At 38.4% G+C, this 22,077-nt stretch overlaps 2 protein-coding genes across 2 annotated transcripts; both read right to left on the bottom strand.

Annotated features, from left to right (window-relative positions):
- Positions 58-2,622, bottom strand: LOC104789806 (E3 ubiquitin-protein ligase PRT1-like). The gene is made up of 8 exons (XM_010515455.2): positions 2,402-2,622; positions 1,965-1,993; positions 1,689-1,868; positions 1,453-1,560; positions 1,139-1,360; positions 826-1,026; positions 548-666; positions 58-463 (listed from the first exon to the last, which is right to left on the bottom strand). Exons 1-8 carry the CDS (start codon positions 2,488-2,490, stop codon positions 137-139), a joined length of 1,275 nt encoding a protein of 424 aa, XP_010513757.1. The 5' UTR covers positions 2,491-2,622; the 3' UTR covers positions 58-136.
- LOC104707718 (serine/threonine-protein kinase At3g07070-like) lies at positions 6,092-7,508 on the bottom strand. The gene is made up of 4 exons (XM_019242524.1): positions 7,421-7,508; positions 6,956-7,321; positions 6,466-6,857; positions 6,092-6,373 (listed from the first exon to the last, which is right to left on the bottom strand). Exons 1-4 carry the CDS (start codon positions 7,506-7,508, stop codon positions 6,092-6,094), a joined length of 1,128 nt encoding a protein of 375 aa, XP_019098069.1.

Genomic DNA, 22,077 nt, shown 5'->3' with positions numbered 1-22,077 from the left:
ATTTTTTTTTTTTTTTTTTTTTTTCTTTTTCTGTTGTTTGTTTTCTTTTTACGCTCGTAAGAAATAAACTTCGTTTAAAATGTTAACAACCATAGACAATATACAATAAATACTAATAACAAACGCAAACACAAATTCATTCTGTGCTTGATGACTCATTAGAAGAACCAGGTGGCCCTTCCTCGCCCTCATCTGTATCCACCCCTTCCAATGAGTTAAGCGAAGGTCCGAGAATATAGGCAATAGAATTGATAGTGATCATAAGCTGAGGAACATCCGCCCACTGAGGATCCCTCGCCAGCTGAGGAGCCTCCTGCAGCTCAAGCCTGTGATCTGGAGTGTGTTGCTGGTTAAATCTCCCTGGAACTTTCAAAGGAGTCTCGTAACACTCTTTGCAAAGGTCATACCCAATTTCCTCCTTGCAGTCTTTGCATCTGTATCTATCCCCTATGATTGGAAACACCTGCACACCAATGTCACATATTACACGTTAATCTTATTAATCCTACTACCAAAAAAAACGGGTTAGATAACAATATGCACTTACTCCGCAAGAATCACAACCAGCTCCGATGTGAACATTAGATCCAGGGTTTGCCAACCAAGGAATATCACTATTGTTATCGTTTGATAAGGATGGGCCTTCCTTGAGATAGTTTTGATAATCTAAATATGAAGTGAAAATGAGTACAAACTATGAGTCTTTGTGGTCCACATAGGTCTCACATATTCTAATGTAATAACAAGAAATAAGGTATAAGAGCACAAGCAGATGGCATGCGTCGATAACTACAGATTGATTCAAGGCATAGATGTAGGACTTACTTCCTTTGCTATTGTGGGCAAGAGTTTTCTGAATCCCACCACTTCTCCTTGAATTGTATTCATCAGGAAAGTTTTCTACCAAAAGCTGTTCAAGAATCAAACAAACTTTTGGAAATCCTCTAGGGTCGCAAACATTACACTCTTGACATTTGATCTTTTCGCTTTCTTCAGCCATATCTACTACACATCCTTCGCAATACACTGCAAAGAGGATTAGACAAGAAATTAGCACATTTTAAAATTTGAAGGTGATACTCTCAAACAGCAGGAAGTTAAAACATTTATCATAAGCAAACAAGTAAGAAGATAATACCATGCCCACAATTGAGAACTACGGGTCGCACGAGCAGCTCCTTACACGCTGAACAGAGCAAATCATCTTTTGAAATTTGCTTACTAGCATTGTTCAGTAAGTCATTCTCATGAGCATTATGACTTCGTGCATCGGTGGGTTCTTGATTGCTGGGGATACAGGGATTGCTTGATGAAATACATAACTTCATTGCATTTGAGCACTCTTCCACCTTTTGCTTATCTAAATACCCAAAATTGTAAGTGTAAAGCAGTTTAATAAAAAGCAAAAGTAAAATTCAGCAGAAAGATTGATCGCAAGTGTAGTACACTCACCAGAGACATTTAGAGAATCTCCGCTACATCCAGACTCATCCTTAGCATTTTCCTTATCGAAAACAACATCAATCTGCGGGGAAAAACAATCTTGTTCTTGTTCTTCCTCTGAAAATAGTAAACAAATATATAATCAACAAAACTGACACCTAAAAAACGACACTTGCATACGATCAAATCAAAACTTTTGACCAGAGTAGGAACATTAAAAATATATAAGCGATCGAAGGACTCACTCAAAACTTGTTCTTCTCTCTTCTTATGCGCAAGTGGGTAAATCTTCTTTAACAGGAAATGAAGCTTCTGACACACAGAAGGAAAGTGAACATACGGATCCCTACAAATCGGACAATGAGACTCGCGGAAGCCATTCATGGACTTATGTACACACCAGAAACATGATAGATGACCACAAGCTATCATTACCCATCCAAAAGAAGCATTAGAAACCAAGTCAAACTTACATAACACAATTGGAGAAAATGAGACTTATGACTTAGTCAACAACTTACATAACACAATTGGTTTGTAAAGAAGTTCCCTGCACAAAAAAAAGAAGCAACAACACAATCTCTAATGCATTAGAGTCGTCTTCTCAACATACGTAAATGACCATAAACAAACATATGAATTAAACGAAATAGCTGATTTTAATCATTCGAATATACTATAATTACGCTATACGATTTACGATACAGAGGAGATTTAAGGAGCTCCAAAATCTTAAAAATCGTCCGAGAGACAATCTCGATATCGTCAGACTCAGAACAACGGAGATTATTTTTTATTTCGAATTAGCTTTATACTCTAATTTCACCCCCCCCCTCCCCCACCCAACAAATTAACCTAATGATTCACAAAATTAGGGGGGATTTTTTTTTGCAAGAGGCGAACCAGAAAGATTGATAAAGAAGAAGAAAAAGGGGTTGAAAAGAGAAAACGAGCTTACAGGCAAACGCAGCAGAGAAATTGATCGGAGATTTCTTCTTCCGGTGGTTCGTCGTTCTTCACCGTAATAGCATCCGTAGGTTCGGCCATTGTTATCACAAGATAAGAGAAAGAGAGAGAGAGATCTGAGAGATTTGTATATAAACGGTGGTGCGATGCTTTTGCTTTAGCGGCAAGGGCCTGAATCCACCGCCGTACTTTTTTTTTTTTTCCCCTTTTATAATTTATATTATTATTATGACTACTGTAAGAAAAAAGAAAAAACCTTAAATAAGGAATTTGGAAAAAAAAAAAAAAGTGTTTCATGCATATTTTTATTTGCTAATTCTCTCTGTCATGCATTATTAATTTACTATATTCTTGAGATATTATTTTAGCAGTAAGTGATGATGATGTTTTCATGCCATATATTTCTAATCTCTTTTATTCACCTTTTTAAATTATGAAAACAAATCTTAATTAACGAAATAAATTATGTAGATTAATTAATTTTAAAATTGTAAATTTTGATATTATATTACAGTTTTAATTATCATATCTAAACCCTAACCACTTTTAGAAATTTAAACCGGCATATAATTTTGTTTAACTGTAAAATCTAAACCCTAAACCGACGTATAATTGATAAAAGAATAGAAAGATCTGAGAGATATCTTACGTGATAAAAGAATTAGAAATTGTTATTTTCGGAATGGTTTTATAGAATAATATTTGTTTTTGGTTCACATTTAAGTTTTTTAGTTGTATATCTTTAGTTTTTGAATGAATTTAGGTTTCAGATCAGTTTTTATTTATTTCATGTGTATTAGAAAAAAATATATTCTATTTACAATTATAAATTCATTTAAAGCCATATTAGGACATGACTTAGTTTTTGAGATAAATAATTTAAGTTTTTTTATACAAAATAATAATTTAGTTTTAATTTATTTGGAGTTTTTAGGATTAGTAATATCAGATTATAAATATATTTTTATTTTTATTAGTTATACAAGTTATGATAAAAAATTAAAAAGTACCCATCATCGCATCTCTAGAAAGAGAAGCCTATATATATCACGACTCTCTGAATTATGATTATCAATTCAAAAAGTGACCAGTGTAGTCGAGATAACCTCAAAGTTAAGCTTCTCCGCCATATGCATCTAAGATCAAGAGCGGGTTCGGTTCTAACTCTATCAAGGGCCACAAGCGGAAACAAAGAAAAGGCCAACAGGAGGATGAAGATGAGATACAAACCAAACTGAACATTAGATTAAAGAAACCTGTATAACTATTGCCAAGGCAAATGCGTAATTGGAAGACAACCGAGAGAACAGGCTCGTGCAAGGTTCTCACATGACTAGATTTTGATTGTGTTTAGTCTCGTATGTTATATAACAAGAGAAAGTTTTTTTCTAACTTTGCTTAACAATGTGACATTTGGGCATTTTACTTTTGTGAGAAATGTTATTTTTATTAATTTTAAATTTAACATTCTAATTTTTATTTGACTTTATTTTATTTGTATCTTACATGGTGTATGGTTTGTTTTAAAAAAAGATAATTGTTGTATAGTTTGCTTTGTAAATTTCAACATTGTTCCTTCCATTTTTTTATTTTACCTTATAATATATTTTATAATGAAATTATACACCATAAAACCTAAAAAAAATACCGATCAACCCAACTAAAAAATATAAACAAATTGAAACCAAATAAAAATAAATAGTTTCATACTTTTAAAGTAAAAACTGAAACCAAATTCAACATGATAGACTAAATTAAAAATATAGAAGATTTTTAAATATATATATATATATAATCATATTATATTCAATAATCATATATAATGTATTAAAGACACAACTCAAATTTGTATTTAATATTATTCTATAAGTTACAGTTTGACTGTCTTTAAAACATATGTACTAAAAAAAATGGTATCATAACATAATTGTTTTATCTCCCCCAAGAAATAGTAGAAAACAATAGTTTCAAAATTAATTTATTGTTAATTATACTATTTATTTTAAAATGATTGGAAATAGAGACAATTTATAGAAGAAAAACATATGTATATTAAACTTGACACAATTTTATTTTCATGAAGTATTATTAAAAAATTAGTTAGACTTAGATTATAAGATATATGTTTTGTGATATCGTTTTAATAAATTATATTAAAATTGACTTATCATGTTATAAAATTATTTGTTGTTAACGAACAGAAAAATTAATTAACTTTGCTGTAACTAATTGTCCTATTACTATAAAATGGTTTCATACATTTCAAAATAAAAACTGAAACCAAAATAATTTATGATAGACTAATTCAATATAAAAGATATTCTAATATATAAAAACTCACATTATATTCAATAATCATATATATTGTTATAAAGATATAATTCAAATTTGTATTTAATAGTAATTTATAAGTTATATTTGATTGTGTTTACATTATATGTACTAAAAAACATAATTGTATCATAACATATTTGTTTTATCACCCTATGATATAACAAAAAACAATAATTTCAAAGTTTAATTTATTCTTAATCATACTGTTTATATTAAAATGATTAGAAATAAAGACAATATACAGAAAATAAAAATCAATTAAATTTAACACACTTTGTTTTCATGAATTTTTATAAAAACTGGTTAAACTTATAGTATAAGATATTTGTTTGTGATATCGTTTTAATAAATTATTTTAAAATTGACTTATCATATAGAAAACTATTTTTTCTTAACTATTACTTTTGGATGATGACAATAAAATTAATATATAAAATGACATAAATTATCTATAAAAAAAATTAAGTAAGATCTTACACTTTTTTTTCTAGACTACTTATCAGTTTTTTATTTTGCAAAAAACAAAAAAATTATTAAAAAATATAAAAAATATAATTTATCTTAACTATTTAACGAAAATACTAACAAATTCTCTATTTACTTTAACTTTTTTCTTTTTTCATGACCCTTCTATGAAACACTCTATAACAATATATAAATTATAAATTGTAGTTGAACTGTAGTATTATGAATATTATTTTCAAAATATATATTAACAATTACATCTGTACATTTCATATATAATTGAATAAAAACTTCGTTTTATATTTCAAGTTAATAACGCATATATAAACCACACATCGCGTGGGCTACTTGCTAGTATAATATAAGACGAACTTTTTGGCAATTTGTGGCCTCATGGTCATGGATCTTAATATCCACCATCACTTATCGCTCAAATAGAATCATCGGCAATTGCCCACTAGCATGTTAAAGTCCTCCAATATCCTGTTATTGTCCGTATTCATAAAGACTTTTGCCGAGTACTATTAGTCCTCCCCATGCAAGGCTTATATCATTAGTTAGTTACCTATCTCTTTTAACACTAGAATGAGTTTGTAACTTTGTACGTTTATTCTAAATGGAATGTGTGTACTCTCACGCGCGCGCACACACACACACACACAAAAAGTGTACTCTTCGTTTAGGCTGGGCTATATATCTTATTTTCATTTTAAAGCAATTTAGAAGCTATATGTTGATAAAAATTTGGACCAAATGTAATTATAAAAAACAAATAAAGTAAATGGAAGAAATTTTAACCCAAAAGTAAAATAAATGGAAGAAACAAAAGTTGTGAATTGTTGGGTCATATAATAATATAAAATGTCTACATTTGCGTATTAACTTATCTAGGACTTGAATCCCACAGAGGTGCATCCTGATTATCTTCCCTGGATCGATTTTGTTGCAAATGGTTAGGGCCGGTAGTGGAGAAATCGGAGGATGCCCCAAGGAAACTCAGGGCTGTGACAATGTCGCTCATTAGTGGTCTAACAGTAGCTTCTTCATTCAGGCACATCGCGGCCACAGCTACAGCTTGGTTAAAACTCTTTTCCGGGTAATCGCCTCGTAGCAATGGATCAGCTAGGTGTGAGAATCTAGTCGGATCTCTAAAGATCGGTTGCGCCTAATTAAGCCATAGTTGTAAATTGTTAATTAATGTCTACATTGATAAGCCATTAGTATAAAATCATATATGCTAGTATATAAAGTACTCACCCAAGTAACCAGATTTTGTTCATGACTAGGTCTCATTGTGTCGATAACTCGTCTTCCGGATATAAGTTCCAACAACACAACTCCAAAGCTATAGACATCTGACTTAACTGTAAGATGACCGGTTCTTTGGTATTCAGGAGCACAATAACCATAAGTTCCCATAACTCTGGACGACACATGTAGTGTGTCTCCAACAGGACCTAGCTTCGCTAAACCGAAATCAGATAATCTCGCAATGTATTCTTGGTCAAGCAATATATTTGACGACTTAAGATCTCGGTAAATCACTGGAGGATCAGCCTCATCGTGAAGACAGTCAAGTCCTTTTGCCGCTCCTAAAGCAATCTTAATTCGGGTGTTCCAATCTAGTGGTATTTGTTCCGGCTCAAGATCTGTTTTAGTTTAAACATCAAAAACCGGTTCTAGTTATTATTATATTTTTTTGGTTAGCTTAAACAATTGAAATGTTGATTGAGAGATGATGATGTACCTAGGAGATGATCTTCGAGGGATCCAAGAGGCATGTACTCGTAAACAAGAAGTCTTTGGTCTCCATCTGCGCAATAACCGATAAGATTCACAAGATTCGAATGATGAAGAAGACTAAGCATCAAAACCTCGACCAAGAACTCTCTTTGTCCTTGTAATCCATTTCTATCAAGTTGTTTCACTGCCACGACCTGTCCTGACTCGAGCTTTCCTTTGTAAACCCTCCCGAACCCGCCTTCACCGATGAGGGTCTCTTGTCTGAAATTCTTTGTCGCCGTGGCTAGCTCACGGAACGAGAAAATCTGTGCCCCCATATTGTTTGATGGCACGTTTGCGTTGTTAGCCACCACTTCTTTTGTTGTTCTCTCTGTAAGAAATATACATAACATAATTTTCTTTAAAAAACCATAACGATTTAGACAAAAACGAACGTTGCACATTTCCAAGAAAAATGACGAGAGCTTACTAGGTGAGTTTGGTTGCTTATAAGGAGCAGGCATCGAAGAACCTTCTTTGTCCGAAACTTTTGAAGAGAAACAAGAGAAACAACTCATTTTTCTGAAGATTCTCTTGTTCTTGGTCTGCAACCTCTTCTCCTACTAACAAATAATTTATAGGACTCTCAAAAACTTTTAATGGGTTTTATACGAAAAACATAAAAATTACCAAACAGTTCTATAAAAACGAGAAACAATTTAAGTTTTGCTGTTTTTTTGTAGAGTTTAATAGGTTATAACAGAAAGAAAAAGAGAGAGAGAAGTATTGGAAAGAAACAATATTGAGAAAGACAACCTCAAACAGAAACTATTTTTTTGACAGAAATGTTTGCTACCTATTAAACAAATATAATTAAAGAAAAAAGGAAATTTTTTGTTACCATCTGTGTTGATGACCTGTCCACAGAAAATCATGTTTCTTTATAGATTTGTTTCCTGCCTGGTTCTCCCTCTTTTTTTTTTGTATGTTTATGAGGTGGCTTATATATAGACATAAATCTTATATATAGCTAAATAAAATTAATGCATACATGGTAAATTTTGAAAGTCAACTTTGAACCTGCATGTATGTAAAGAAAAGAAAAAAAGTAATTTTGGATTTATTCTTATTATGATTTTGACCGCAAGATATTATATTTTATGGGAATCACAATTTTTATCAATTGACCTAGATATTATATCATGAGTATATGAAAAAAATTCATAGAAAGATAATCGTATAGCAGGTCAATGTTCGGGGGTAAGGTGTTGATTGGTTTTTTCACTATCACCCATAAACACAACGTTTGTGAGTGGTTGTGGTTGCTAGCGGTTAATACCAATCATATAAACTGCTTAGTACTGCTTCAGACTGCTCAAAATCGATATATTTCAACGGCTTATTTTCACGCGGTGTGTATTTTTTTCAAAAACCAAAGATAACTAAAAATATATATCTCTAAACACATGAATATATTCAAGTGAACATATTCTTTGTATCAAGTTCTCAAACCCAAATCAATTTTCTAAAGTAAGTTGTTCATATATACCCATTTTGTTTACAAAGTTTACAAATTTTTTATTTGAAACTTGTAATAAAATAACAAAATATATGGCCCACTTGTTTACAACTTTTAAGAATTTTTAATTCAAAACTTATAATAAAATAACAAAAATATACTGAAATAAATCAATAAATTTAAGTTTCAATTTTTATTCAAACATTTAACCAAATGTATCAAAGTCTACAAAATTTAAAGTTATCAGTCAACTACAACAACCGTCTTAAGGTCTGACTGGTTCAAACGCAGCGTTTGCGGTTGTGGTTGTGGGAGTTTGCAAAAGCGGACGGTTGCAGTTTCAAGCGTTTTGAATGACTAGTTTAGCTCAAAGACTAGCAAACCAAGTGCGACTGAAACCTCAATTGGATCACCTTCTATAGACCCCGAAACGTCACAGATAGGCATGTAATTCTACAAAGAAACTTTCTTTTTAAGATCATCAACCATTCGTTCCCATTGCAGCTCAACGACTTGTCCACCATCTCCGTTCAGCCTGCGATAAAAACCCGACCCGAATATACCGAACCGTTCCAAACCGAAAATTTTGGTTTCGGGTCGGCTTCGGTTTCGGGTTGGCTTCGGTTAGGAGAGTTGAACCGATCGGAAACTATGTAAATTTGATCGGTTACCCGAGTTTTTTCGGTTCGGTTCGGATACCCGTTCGGGTAACCGAGATCTTCATCTTCCTTCTCTTCTTTCGCAGGATCTACTGAGATTCTGAGTTTGTATCTGCGGCCGTCAATGTTCTTAGTCGATTTTAGGGTTTGTAAAAGGTTGAAGGTGATGTAAAACACACTGTTTTTTAAAAACACAAGCATTTTTTTTTCTTTACTGGGCTTGGCCCAAACTTTTCCTTTTTTTTTTTTGACAGCTTTGTAGCCAAAAAAAAAAATCGGTTCAGTTTGACAAAAAAATCAATAACCGAATTAACCGAAACCCGACCCGACCTGAACCAAAATTTACTTCGGTTATCTTCGACACAAATTTCAAATACCCGATTACCCGCAATAACCGATCCGATCCGAAGCAAAAACCCGAACTCGCAGACCTCGTTTAAATCTCTTATTATCTCTTGAGGTAACACAGCACCGGCGGCGAGCTTCGTTTTCCCCGGCGGATCGCCATTAAGGTCGGGTACGTGTCCTTCGCCTTCTCCATGTGGTGGTTTTTCAATATGGTTAAGACGTTTGCCCATGGTTCGAAGTTGTGTCTGAATGGCGGCCAAGGTCTATAGCATGGTGGCGTTGTCTTTTGTTATGGTATAGAGAACTCTCAACACACAATGAATACACTTGGAACGTGCCAAGCAAACGCTTTTAATCAATCTTCTAAAAACTCTCTTTCTTACAAGACTTGACACAAAGCTAACTCTCCTATCTATCTAACACAACACCCTGTGTAGATCTAAAAGAGTCCTAACACACTCACCCTCAAAGCTTTTTGTATTTGTTTGAAGGTTTACAAAACTCACAACTTTTTTTATCCCACGAGTGCTAACTCTTTTTGCGCCTAGCGCTCTTCCTTTTATAACCTCACAAACGATCTGTAACCTAGATCTTTGTGAATCCTAACTAAAAGGAAATATTCCTTATCTCTAAGAAAATATCTTCCCTTATCTTTTCCTATCAAATATACTCTCAATATCTTCGAGTATATCTTGATCTCTTCTTCCTTCCTTCTCACGCATCTTGTCATTATGTCCACAATATTTCTCCACGTCATCACATCACGCCACATCAGCATATAAGCCCTCTGAGACACTTCACATCTGCTTGTTCCCTTTAGAGCTCTGTTGCACTTTCAATCTCCCCCTTTTTGACTGAACTTGTCAAACAAGCATCCATGCATTTAACCTGTCAAAACAGAAACAGCCAGCAACAAACCAACAAACAGATACAGCTGTACTAACAGTGCATCACAACTCGCAAAAACATCAAAAGATTAAACGATCAACGAGTAAGCATTACGACCCCGAAAAGTATCGCACAAAACCGAAAGAAATATAAGTCTGAAAAATAAACGAAAAAAACAACAAGGAGCAGAGAACATAAAAACAATAGATCCCCCACAACTCAAACTCCCCCTCAAGCATCTGAATCAGACTCATCTCCCCCTGCTTGTTTGGCACAGATTAGTCAAAAATATCAATACACACAAAATTATAATCAGAGATGTGACAACTTACCAGCGTCCAAGGCGTCTTGTAGAACTTGAATGGCCAACCGGATGGATTTGCGCTTTGCAGACGTTCCAGCTCTAAGATGAGACTCCGTAGGACGTGAAGCAGTCTTCTTACTCTTGGTCTTCTTTGGATCTTCCGACCAAAGGTTCGAAACAGGACGCTGAGCTTCCAGGAGCTGATAAATGAGACTGGGAAACGGGAGACGAAAACCTGACTGAGCTTGCAAACCTAACTGGATGATCTGATCATAGATCATTCTCCCAAAATCAAACGGAATGCGATGCATGATCATGTAGATCACCATAGCTCTGTTTGCAGAGATGTACCCTGTATTTACCGTGGGAGACCAGTTGTTGCAGCACATCTTATTTAACACCTTGATTACTGGGTCCTTGATTGCCGTCGATACCAGCTGCTTGCAAGTCTTCACCTTAACACCAGATAAAAAGAGAGCTAGATCCTCCTCCAGAATTGCAGCTGTCTGCAGTCTCTGTTCGCGCACATCAACGGTTTGGAGTCCAAACAGGGCATTAGTGCGACTTGGGGAGAACTCATACACAAGGTCTCGGACCAGCACATCAACCGAGTTCCCTTCAACCTTCACTGCTGGAAGATTTGCCCAGACTTCATAGAATACATCGGAATCATAAGCGCCGATTTGAGTGACTGTTTTCAACACCCCAGCTTGATCAAGGAAGTCCCTAGCCGGATCTTTATTCCCAGAGAGTAACACACCTCAGCAGCAAAGGTTATAGAGGAAAAGAAACCATATCTTTGAGCAGCATCAGCGGATATGAATCGTTTGGAATCAAACTCCTTCGACGGAGCACTGCGAGAGGTGGACACACTCTTGTCCCTACCAAGAGACGGACGCTTCATATCGCGGCTGTCTGCATCAACAGCTGATTGTCGTTTGCGCAGCCAGGATGAAATTTCCTGATTTGGTAGCGGAGGAACATCACCGGTCAGATCAATCACCGGGCACCGAGATCTTGTCCTTCTTGGTAGAGAAGATGAAGAGTCGCATGTGTCATGATCTGCTTTGACAGACACTGGTCTGGGAGAGGAATTCTCAGGCACCGGAGGTGCTTTAGTTGATTCGTCGTAGGGTTCGTACAAGATCATCGCCGTTGCAGGATCAATCGAAACATAGGGAGACGACGGAGGTAGGGCTGACGGAGGGGTGTGGAGCTCCTCATCTGAGCTAGAATCATAGTGGAAATCGTTAAACACAGACTTCATGGTGATCAAGAGTTAAAGAGAAAAAATCAGAGGAAGAAGGAAATCAGAAGCTTAAACGACAGAGATCTGAAATTGCAAGGATGAGAAAAACTCAAAATCCTAGGCTCTCCTTTTATACTCCCTCTTGAAGTTTATTTGGGCTGTTAAGCCTCGACCCATCAATTAACTCTGCCCTGAAATCACTCAATGAATCTGTTATGGTACATCGAATATTATTCCCTTTTTAATCTCAAGTGCATTAATCACATTAAACACATGTTCCTAAAAACTCAGATTCTTCACCCATGTAAGGAAAACTGTATCTGTATTAACCATACCATTGCTGTGTCAACCACTTGTTCAGAACATTTGCCAGGAGCTATCACAATCTCTTGAATTGTTGAAAATCAGAGACTTGATGCAAGTGAGTAGTCTTTCACACTGTCATGCCTTTAGGGGGGTGTATTGAAACAATGATTTTGGAGGATTTGATGGGATTTAGAAAATTTGGATTTTTGCTAGATTTTGGGGGATTTGATATGATTTATGGTAAAATTCTTTCAAATCCCACCTAAAACCATGAGATTTGTATTTCTGTATTTTAACTAAACAAATCCTCCAAAATCTTCCAGAATCCCTAAAACTTATTAAAATCCAAATCCACAAACTGTTTTGAATAACAGTGGATTTCATGAGACTTTTTAAAATCCATGATTGAATAACATAGGATTTGTAACATTTACACAAATGACTTAAAATGTCAAGTTGAATACATCCCCCTTAGTCTGGAATCCAACCCAACATGTTAAGACAACTAGAGATTCTCTCTTTGAAGAGCACACATATTATTTATATATATATATATATATATATATATGTGCCTCAGCCTTCTGTTAGCTGTTTCACTGACATGAACACAGTGACATCATGAGCATTGTCAATCATTGATATCATACTTGTCCCCAAATAGAGTTTTCCACTTGAGGATTTACTTGTGTGTCTCTTCAAAGCTTTTTGACCTCCTTAAAACATGACAACATTTGACAGGATTAATAGACCGGCATGACAGGCAGCTATTTCCCACAGTTGCTTTCAGAGTGCTGATCTTCTATGTATTCTAGGATTTCTATGACCTGTCCTAGCTTATGTTCCTGTCTCTGATCAACACATCTTAGGTAAAACATGTTAGAACTCACAAACACCAATGGACTTCAACAGATTTACAAATCTGTTGAAGTCCAGAGGCTTGGTAAACAAATCAGCTAACTGTAAATCAGTGCTCACATGGTCAATCTCGATCAGTGTCGCCTCAACTAGTTCACGAACAAAGTGGTGTCTAATATCTATATGTTTGGTTCGTGAATGTTGAACAGGATTCTTAGAAATATTTATTGCACTCAAATTATCACAATGAATTAAAAGGGTATCAGAATCCATACCATAATCCGAGGCCATTTGTCGCATCCAGAGGAGTTGTGTGCAACAGCTTCCTAGCGCAATGTACTCAGCTTCAGCAGTTGAAAGAGACACACTATTTTGTTTCTTGCTGTGCCATGATATCAGATTGTTGCCCATGAAAAAACAACCTCCACTTGTGCTGCGACGATCATCCACAGCACCTGCCTAATCAGCATCACAATATCCACTCAGACAAGTGTTAGTATCATTGGTATAGTAGATACCAAAGTCCAATGTCCCTTTGATGTACTTGATGATCTTCTTAACAGCAAGTAGATGTGACATCTTAGGCTTTTTTTGATAGCATGCACAAATTCCTACTAACAGACATATGTCAGGCCGACTACCAGTTAAATACAATAGACTACCAATCATCCCTCTCTATAATCTCTCATCTACATCCTGCCCTTCTTTGTCCTTGGAGAGTTTGTCGTTTGCGCCCATTGGAATCTTTGCTTCTTTACTTTTATCCAAGCCAAAACGTTGCACAAGTTCCTTAGCATATGTACTTTGAGAGACAAAGATCCCATCAGCTTATTGTTCAACTTGCAATCCCAAAAAGTATCTTAGCACTCCCACCTTGCTCATCTCAAACTCCTGAGACATGCTTTCCACAAACTGTTTTACGAGAGGCTGACAAGTGGAACCAAAGACAATGTTATCCACATAGATCTGTACGAACATCAGATCATTGTTGTTGTGAAGAACAAAAAATGTTTTGTCAACACTTCCTCGACTGTACCCTTGATCCATCAGAAATGTAGTCAGTCTCTCATAGCATGCTCGTGGTGCCTGCTTTAGACCATACAAGGCTTTCTTCAGTCGATAAACATGTTCAGGATGCTGCGAGTTCTCAAAACCCTTTGGTTGCTCAACATAAACCTCTTCTTGCAGTATTCCATTCAGAAAGGCACTCTTAATATCCATCTGATGCAAAGTGAACTTCAGAGCACATGCCATACCAAACATAAACCTGATTGACTCCAACCTTGCCACCGGAGCAAAAGTTTCATCAAAATCAATTCCCTCAATTTGAGAGTACCCTTGAGCTACCAACCTTGCTTTGTTCCTTACAATGCAACCACTCGCATCACTTTTATTCTTGAATATCCAATTTGTCCCTACGACGTTGACATCCGCAGGATGCTGAGTGAGCTCCCAAACATCACTTCGTTCAAATTGTTCCAGCTCATCTTGCATAGCAGCAACCCAAAACTCGTCTCAGAGCGCCAACTTGTGATTCTTGGGCTCAACAGAAGAAACAAAACATGCAAATTGCACTACATCAGAATCTTGAGAGACAGATTCTGGAACAACAGCCTTTTGTTTCTTCCCAGCCAGCTGAGCAAAGTCAATCTGCTTCCCTCTGGTGACTCTACCCCCCTGAATCGCACCTATAACGTCATTAGAGGAGTGATTCCTATGAACCTGAGAAGTCACAGGATCTGAACCAGGTGGTAATACAGGCCTGTCAGAGACAACAAGACTGGCAGCTTCTGGCACAAGCTTCTCAACATTAGTCACCAGGTCCGTGTCTGAGACAAGAGGAACTACTTCACTCTGTAGGGATGAAGTGTCGTCAAACACCACATTGACAGTCTCTTGGACAGATCGCAGACGTTTGTTGTACACTCGAAAAGCAGTGCTATGACCGGAGTATCCTAGAAAGATCCCTTCATCACTCTTGGAATCAAATTTTCCCAACTGATCCTTATCATTTAGGATATAGCAGAGACATCCAAACACATGGAAATAATGCACTGTTGGAGACTTCCCTTTCCAAAGCTCATACGGAGTCTTACTGGTTCCTGGACGTACATGTACACGATTGATGATGTAACACACCGTGTTCACAGCTTCATCCCAAAATCGATGAGGAACCTGATTACCATGCAACATCGCCCGTGCGATCTCTTGCAATGTTCTGTTCTTACGTTCAACAACACCATTCTGTTCCGGCGTTCTTGGAGCAGAGTATTGATGAGTAATGCCTTGATGTCCACATAATTGCTCAAACTTATTGTTTTGAAATTCACCGCCATGATCGCTTCGAATGGTTTCGATTGAGCACTTCTCACTTTTAATCTGCAATGCAAGAATACGAAAACACTCAAGAGTATCAGATTTTTTATCACGAAGAAACCTTACCCAGGTGTAGCGAGTGTAGTCATCCACCATTACAAAGATGAATCGACGACCATATATACTCTGAACTTGTATAGGCCCCATCAGATCCATGTGAAGTAGCTGTAGTGCATGATTTGAGCGAATATCTGTAAGGGACCCATGCAATGCTTTGATCTGCTTACCCTTGTTGCATGGACCGCATACAAAGTGTGGATCAGCCTTCAACTTAGGCAGTCCTCGAACAACTTCTTGGTTTGCCAATTTCATCATAGTGCGAACATTCAAATGACCAAGTTTCTGATGCCACAACTCTGTGTCTAACTTCGCAGTAGCATTCAGACATTGCATTTCAGATTTCCACATATAGCAGTTATTTCCAGACCGTCGTCCTCTGAGTTTGACAGATCCTTGTTGATCAACAGCTTTGCAATCCTTTTTGGTGAAAGTGACATCCAATCCTTCGTCACACAACTGGCTGACACTAATCAAATTTGCCCTCAGACCATCCACCAAGAACACGTCCTTCATCTGTGGTTGAGTGTCACCACTAGTTTCACCCTTTCCTCGAATTGTGCCTTTTCCTCCATCTCCGAATGTGACTCTTCCACCAGCAACATCTTCCAAATGAGCCAAATTATCAAGAGCACCCGTCATGTGTCTGGAACATCCACTATCAAAGTACCATTTAGCCTGATCAACTTCAGTTTTGCCCGCTGTGTATGCAACATGACAATAGAGATCATCTCTTCTGACATACCCTTGATTAATTCTTCTGGTAGCTGGATAAAAACTACCATTCTGCACCGGATTCGTCACACGATTCTGAAACTTGTAACAATGAGCCTTATAGTTATTTAGATGGCCACAATACCAGCATCCTCTTTTTCTGCTGAGACCAACAGATCTCTGTACAAGCTGTTGTTAGCGATGTGTCCCATACGGATGTTTTTCAGGCATCTGATGTTGTAGATTCATCCGTCTGTGATGAAAGTTTGTCTGACTGCGTTGACCATTTTATGCACCAGGTTGATCTTGGATTTTCGGCTCAAAGGTCTGTCCTTTAACAAATTTTGTGTCCTTAGCAGAGTTGTTTCCTTGATATACGCATTGTAAGCATCTTCTACGCCTTCGTATTCCGGGAATGACTCTTTTGGAAACACCTTCCTAGCAATGCTCTCGTAGACAAGAGTTGCTTTGTCGAAAGCAGAATCAAGCGATGGACACCATTTAGCCGCTAGAGAGATTATGTTTGGTTGGCCTGATGTCAAAAACTCAACGTCTCTCATTAGTTGATTTGCGAACAGATCAGAGATATAAAGGGGAGAAGTATATTAAGGATACATATGTAATTAGTACTTATCAAAACCCTAATGTTTGTGACTATATATATATGTAATGTACATTCTCTAATTAATAACAGGCTCATTCTTAACATGATATCAGAGCAGTAAAAGTTTAAAAACCTAATTTTTTTTCTGGCCGCCGCTTCTCTCTTTTCTCTTCTTCTTCTTCATTTTTCTTCATTTACCGGCCATGTCTACCAGTTTCGAGATTGTTACACCGGCTGATGCGACGTCTCTTGTTAACGTTAACATGTCAAACGTTATGAAGCTCACTTCCACAAACTTTCTGATGTGGAAACGACAAGTTCATGCCTTGTGCAATGGCTATGATCTCGCCGGCTATTTAGATGGTTCAACGACTGCACCCGCTGCCACCCTGACCTACGAAGGTACCACTTATGCTAATCCTGCTTATAAACACTAGCAACGGCAGGATCAACTACTCGTCTCTGGTCTCCTTGGTGCCATTTCTCTCTCGGTGCAGCCTCTTCTCTCCAAAGCCAACACATCGACTGAGATCTGGAGCACTCTCACCAACACCTATGCTCAACCGAGTAGAGGTCACATCCTTCAGATCCGTGAGCAGCTGAAACAATGGAAGAAAGGTTCTAAATCCATTGAAGACTACTTTATTGGTTTCACAACACGCTTTGATCAACTAGCGTTGCTTGCGAATCCAATCCCTTATGAAGATCAGATCGATTACGTACTTGGTGGCCTTCCTGATGAATACAAACAAGTTATCGATCAAATAGCTGGTCGTGACACTCCGTCGTCGCTCACTGTTCTACATGAGAAACTCATCAACCAGGAGTTGAAGATCCATATGTTACTCTCTTCGTCTCTTCCTGCTTCAGCCAATCTTGCTTCCCACAGCGGACACAATACTCGGAGTCATCAGCAGTCTCGTGGCAATCATACCATGTCTCAACCACGTAACCAGTCTTCTTCTTGTTCAGCTTCGCGTGGTCGTGGTTATCAGGGTTGCTACCAGATCTGTGGCATTCATGGTCACAGTGCTAGGTGGTGTTCTCAAAGGCATTCCTCCGGACGTGGTTACTCAAACAATAGTGGTGGATATCAAGCGAGCTCCACACCGTCGTGGCAGCCACAAGCGAACTTCGCGGTGACACCGTCGTACAGCCCGGCTCCTTGGATTCTCGATAGTGGAGCAACCCACCATCTGACCTCCGATCTTTCCAACTTGTCTCTCCATCAGCCGTACACTGGCGGCGAAGAGGTCAAGAATGCTGATGGTTCGGGTATTCCGATAACACAAAGGGGTTCTGGTCTACTTCCTATACCATCACGATCTCTTAAACTTCAAGATATATTATATGTTCCTGATGTGTGCAAAAATCTCATTTCGGTGTATCGCTTGTGTAATGCTAATCAAGTTTCTGTGCACTTCTATCCTGCGTATTTTCGGGTGAAGGATCTCAGCACGGGGGTCCAGTTACTCCAAGGCAGGACTAGAAATGAGTTATATGAGTGGCCAGTTACAAGTGAGATCATTTCAGCATTCTCTGCATCACCATCACCAAAAACCGACCTCTCATCATGGCATTTCAGACTAGGGCATCCTACTATCTCGAATTTAAAAGCTATTGTTTCAAATTTTTCTTTACCACTTTCAAACACTTCACCCAAAAAATTGTCGTGTTCCGACTGTTTGATCAATAAGAGCCACAAATTACCTTTTTCAACAAACACAATCACTTCCTCAAAACCTCTTGAATATCTTTATTCTGATGTGTGGACATCTCCACTCTACTCTATTGATCATTTCAAATACTATCTTGTTATTGTTGATCATTACACAAGATATACATGGCTATATCCCTTGAAACAAAAATCCCAAGTCAAAGAAAATTTTATAGCTTTTAAAGCCGTGGTGGAAAATCGTTTTCAGAGTCGAATCTGGACGTTATACACGGATAATGGTGGTGAATTCATTGCGTTACGGTCTTTTTTAGCGTCTAGTGGAATATCACATTTGACGTCCCCGCCACACAAACCGGAGCACAACGGCATCTCTAAGCTAAAACATCGTCACATTGTCGAGATAGGGATTTCCCTCCTGAGTCATGCATCGGTACTAAAGACGTATTGGTCCTATGCGTTTGCTACCGCGACGTACCTCATCAATCGCATGCCTACGGATGTCCTGCATGGAATGTCACCATATGCGAAACTGTTCAACCAAAACCCAAACTACTTGAAGTTGCGTGTGTTTGATTGTACGTGCTTTCCATGGCTACGACCCTATCAGAAAACAAAGCTCGATGATCGGTCTACACCATGTGTTTTTATTGGGTATTCGCTTACCCAAAGTGCATATTTATGCCTGGAGCTATCAAGTGGTCGCGTGTATACATCTCGTCATGTTTAGGTCCTTGAGACAAACTTTCCTCTTCACGTGCCGTCCTCACAACCACCGTCGCCTGACTCCGCTGTCTCGCATTCGCTACACTCACCGGTCAGTTATGCGCCATCGCCACTCACTCATTCCTCAGTGCCCTCGTGCTCCGATTCTCACCCGTTGCCATCCACGTCACCACCAATCACTCCGGTCGAGCCCGCACCACAACAAGCGACTTATACTATTACAGCCTCCATGATCATCATGGTCAATCTCTCCATCATGTTCCAAAAACACTTTGATCAAATTCTTCGAAAACCCACTTACCAAAGCAACTCCCTTCTTGTTTCCGAGAACAAGGGTTGACTTTAAATCCCTCAGATTCCAAAACACAATCTCCGGCACAGCATCTCCGTACCCTTTCTCTATACATCTCGTCATGTTTAGTTCCTTGCGACAAACTTTCCATTTCACGTGCGGTCCTCACCACCACCGTCGCCTGACTCTGCTGTCTTGCATTCGCTACACTCACCGGTCAGTTATGTGTCATCGCCACTCACTCATTCCTCAGTGCCCTCGTGCTCAGATTCTCACCCGTTGCCATCCATGTCACCACCGGTCACTCCGGTCGAGCCCGCACCGCCACGGTCTCCTCCGTCTATTCCTGATCAACCAACACCGGTAAGTTCGCACAACTCCTTCTCGCTTGATTTGCAGCCTTTATCGTCAACTTCAGCAGCCATGGATCCACAACCAAATCCAAACCTAAGCCCAACAACACCAGGCCCAACTTCTTCTAACACCTCAAGCCCAAGATCCTTACATTCAAATTCCACAAGCCCAACTTTGAACCCACCAAGTCCCTCATCTACAAATCCATCTTCTTCCACTTTGTCGTCTTCTTCCTCCCAACCGCCACCACCAAACACCTCCTCCGTCGTATCTCCACAAAATTCACCACCAGCAACTCCTGTCCCCTTACCAGCACCTCCAGCTGTCCATCAAAATCCACCTCCGCAAAATAATCACCCTATGCAAACAAGAGCCAAAAACAACATCTTTAAACCCAAACAAAAACTTAATCTCATGGCTGCGAAGTCTCCGGTGATTCCTACAACTGTGGCTCAAGCGCTTAAGGATCCAAATTTTCGTAAAGCAATGGCTGAGGAGATTGATGCACATATGCAGCACCGTACTTGGGATCTAGAAGAGCCTGATCCGTCGAAACATGTTATACCCTGTAAGTGGATTTTCACACTTAAATATCGTCCTGACGGTTCTATTGAAAGGTACAAAGCGAGACTTGTTGCTAGGGGTTTCAATCAATAGTATGGCCTAGACTACTCGAAAACATTTAGCTCGGTTATCAAATCGACCACCATTCGGCTTGTGCTTGAGGTCGCGGTTAAACGGAATTGGATGATACATCAGGTCGACATCAACAACGCGTTTCTCCAAGGTATGCTTACTGAAGAAGTCTATGTCTCTCAGCCGCCAGGATTCGTGGATCGTGATTGTCCTCACCATGTATGTCGACTCCGAAAAGCACTATTTGGTTTGAAACAAGCTCCTCGAGCTTGGTATCAGAAGCTGCGGAATTTTTTGATTAAGCTCGGCTTCACCAACTCTCTCTCTGACACATCATTGTTTACTTACAAGCACCATCGCGAGTTCCTCTATGTTTTGGTGTACGTTGACGATATTATCATCGCTGGTCCTTCGACACTGGTACAACGATTCAATGCGTTTCTAGACTCTCGGTTTTCTCTCAAATATCTTGGACCACTAAGTTACTTTCTTGGCATTGAGGCAACACGAACTGCACAAGGACTACATTTGATGCAGCGGAAGTATGTTACAGACTTGTTAGCACACACGAATATGCTTAGTGCGAAACCTGTCGCGACACCTATGTCACAATCACCTCTGACGTTACACTCCGGGACGCCTCTTGCCGATGTAAGCACATACTGAATGGTCATTGGGAGTCTCCAGTACTTGGCTTTTACTCGACCAGACATTGCTTTTGCGGTGAATCATCTATCCCAATATATGCATCAACCAACAACAGATTGCCCTCTCAATATTTGCAGATCACTGGCAAGCTGCAAAAAGGATATTACGATATCTAGTTGGTACAAAGTCTCATGGCATCTTCATTCGTTCAGATTGCCCTCTCACTGTTCATGTGTTTTCTGATGCTGATTGGGGTGGCGATAAAGGTGATTGTATTTCAACAAATGCGTATATTGTATACTTTGGAGGAACTCCGGTTTCATGGTCGTCCAAGAAACAACAGAGTGTTGCAAGGTCTTCTACCAAGGCTGAGTACCGTGCCATTGCGAATACAGCCTCCGAGCTTCAGTGGATTTGTTCTCTTCTCTCTGAATTAGGTATCATCTTACCAACAGCACCGGTGATATATTGTGACAACATGGGGGCGACTTATCTATGTTCTAATCCAGTCTTTTACTCCAGAATGAAACATATAGCCATCGATTATCACTTTGTGCGTGGTTACATTCAATCAGGTGCCTTGCGCGTCTCACATATCTCGACTCAAGATCAGTTGGCTGACGCTTTGACCAAGCCTTTACCTCGACCAAGGTTTCAGGAACTAGCTTCCAAAATTGGAGTCAAACAACTGCCTCCATCTTGAGGGGGTGTATAAAGGGGAGAAGAATATTAAGGATACATATGTAATTAGTACTTATCAAAACCCTAATGTCTGGGCCTATATATATATAAATATATATAATGTACATTCTCTAATTAATAACAGAAGCTCATTCTTAACAAGAGACACGTTCGTGGAGAAACCTATAGTCTGAATCGTTAGTATATCTTGTAAACGCCTTCTTCCACATTGAAACCTTCTTTTGCTTGCGCTCCA

Source organism: Camelina sativa, chromosome 1 (genome assembly GCF_000633955.1).
Source record: "Camelina sativa cultivar DH55 chromosome 1, Cs, whole genome shotgun sequence".
NCBI classification, from domain to species: Eukaryota; Viridiplantae; Streptophyta; class Magnoliopsida; order Brassicales; family Brassicaceae; genus Camelina; species Camelina sativa.
This window is presented reverse-complemented; position numbering and strand designations above follow the sequence as displayed.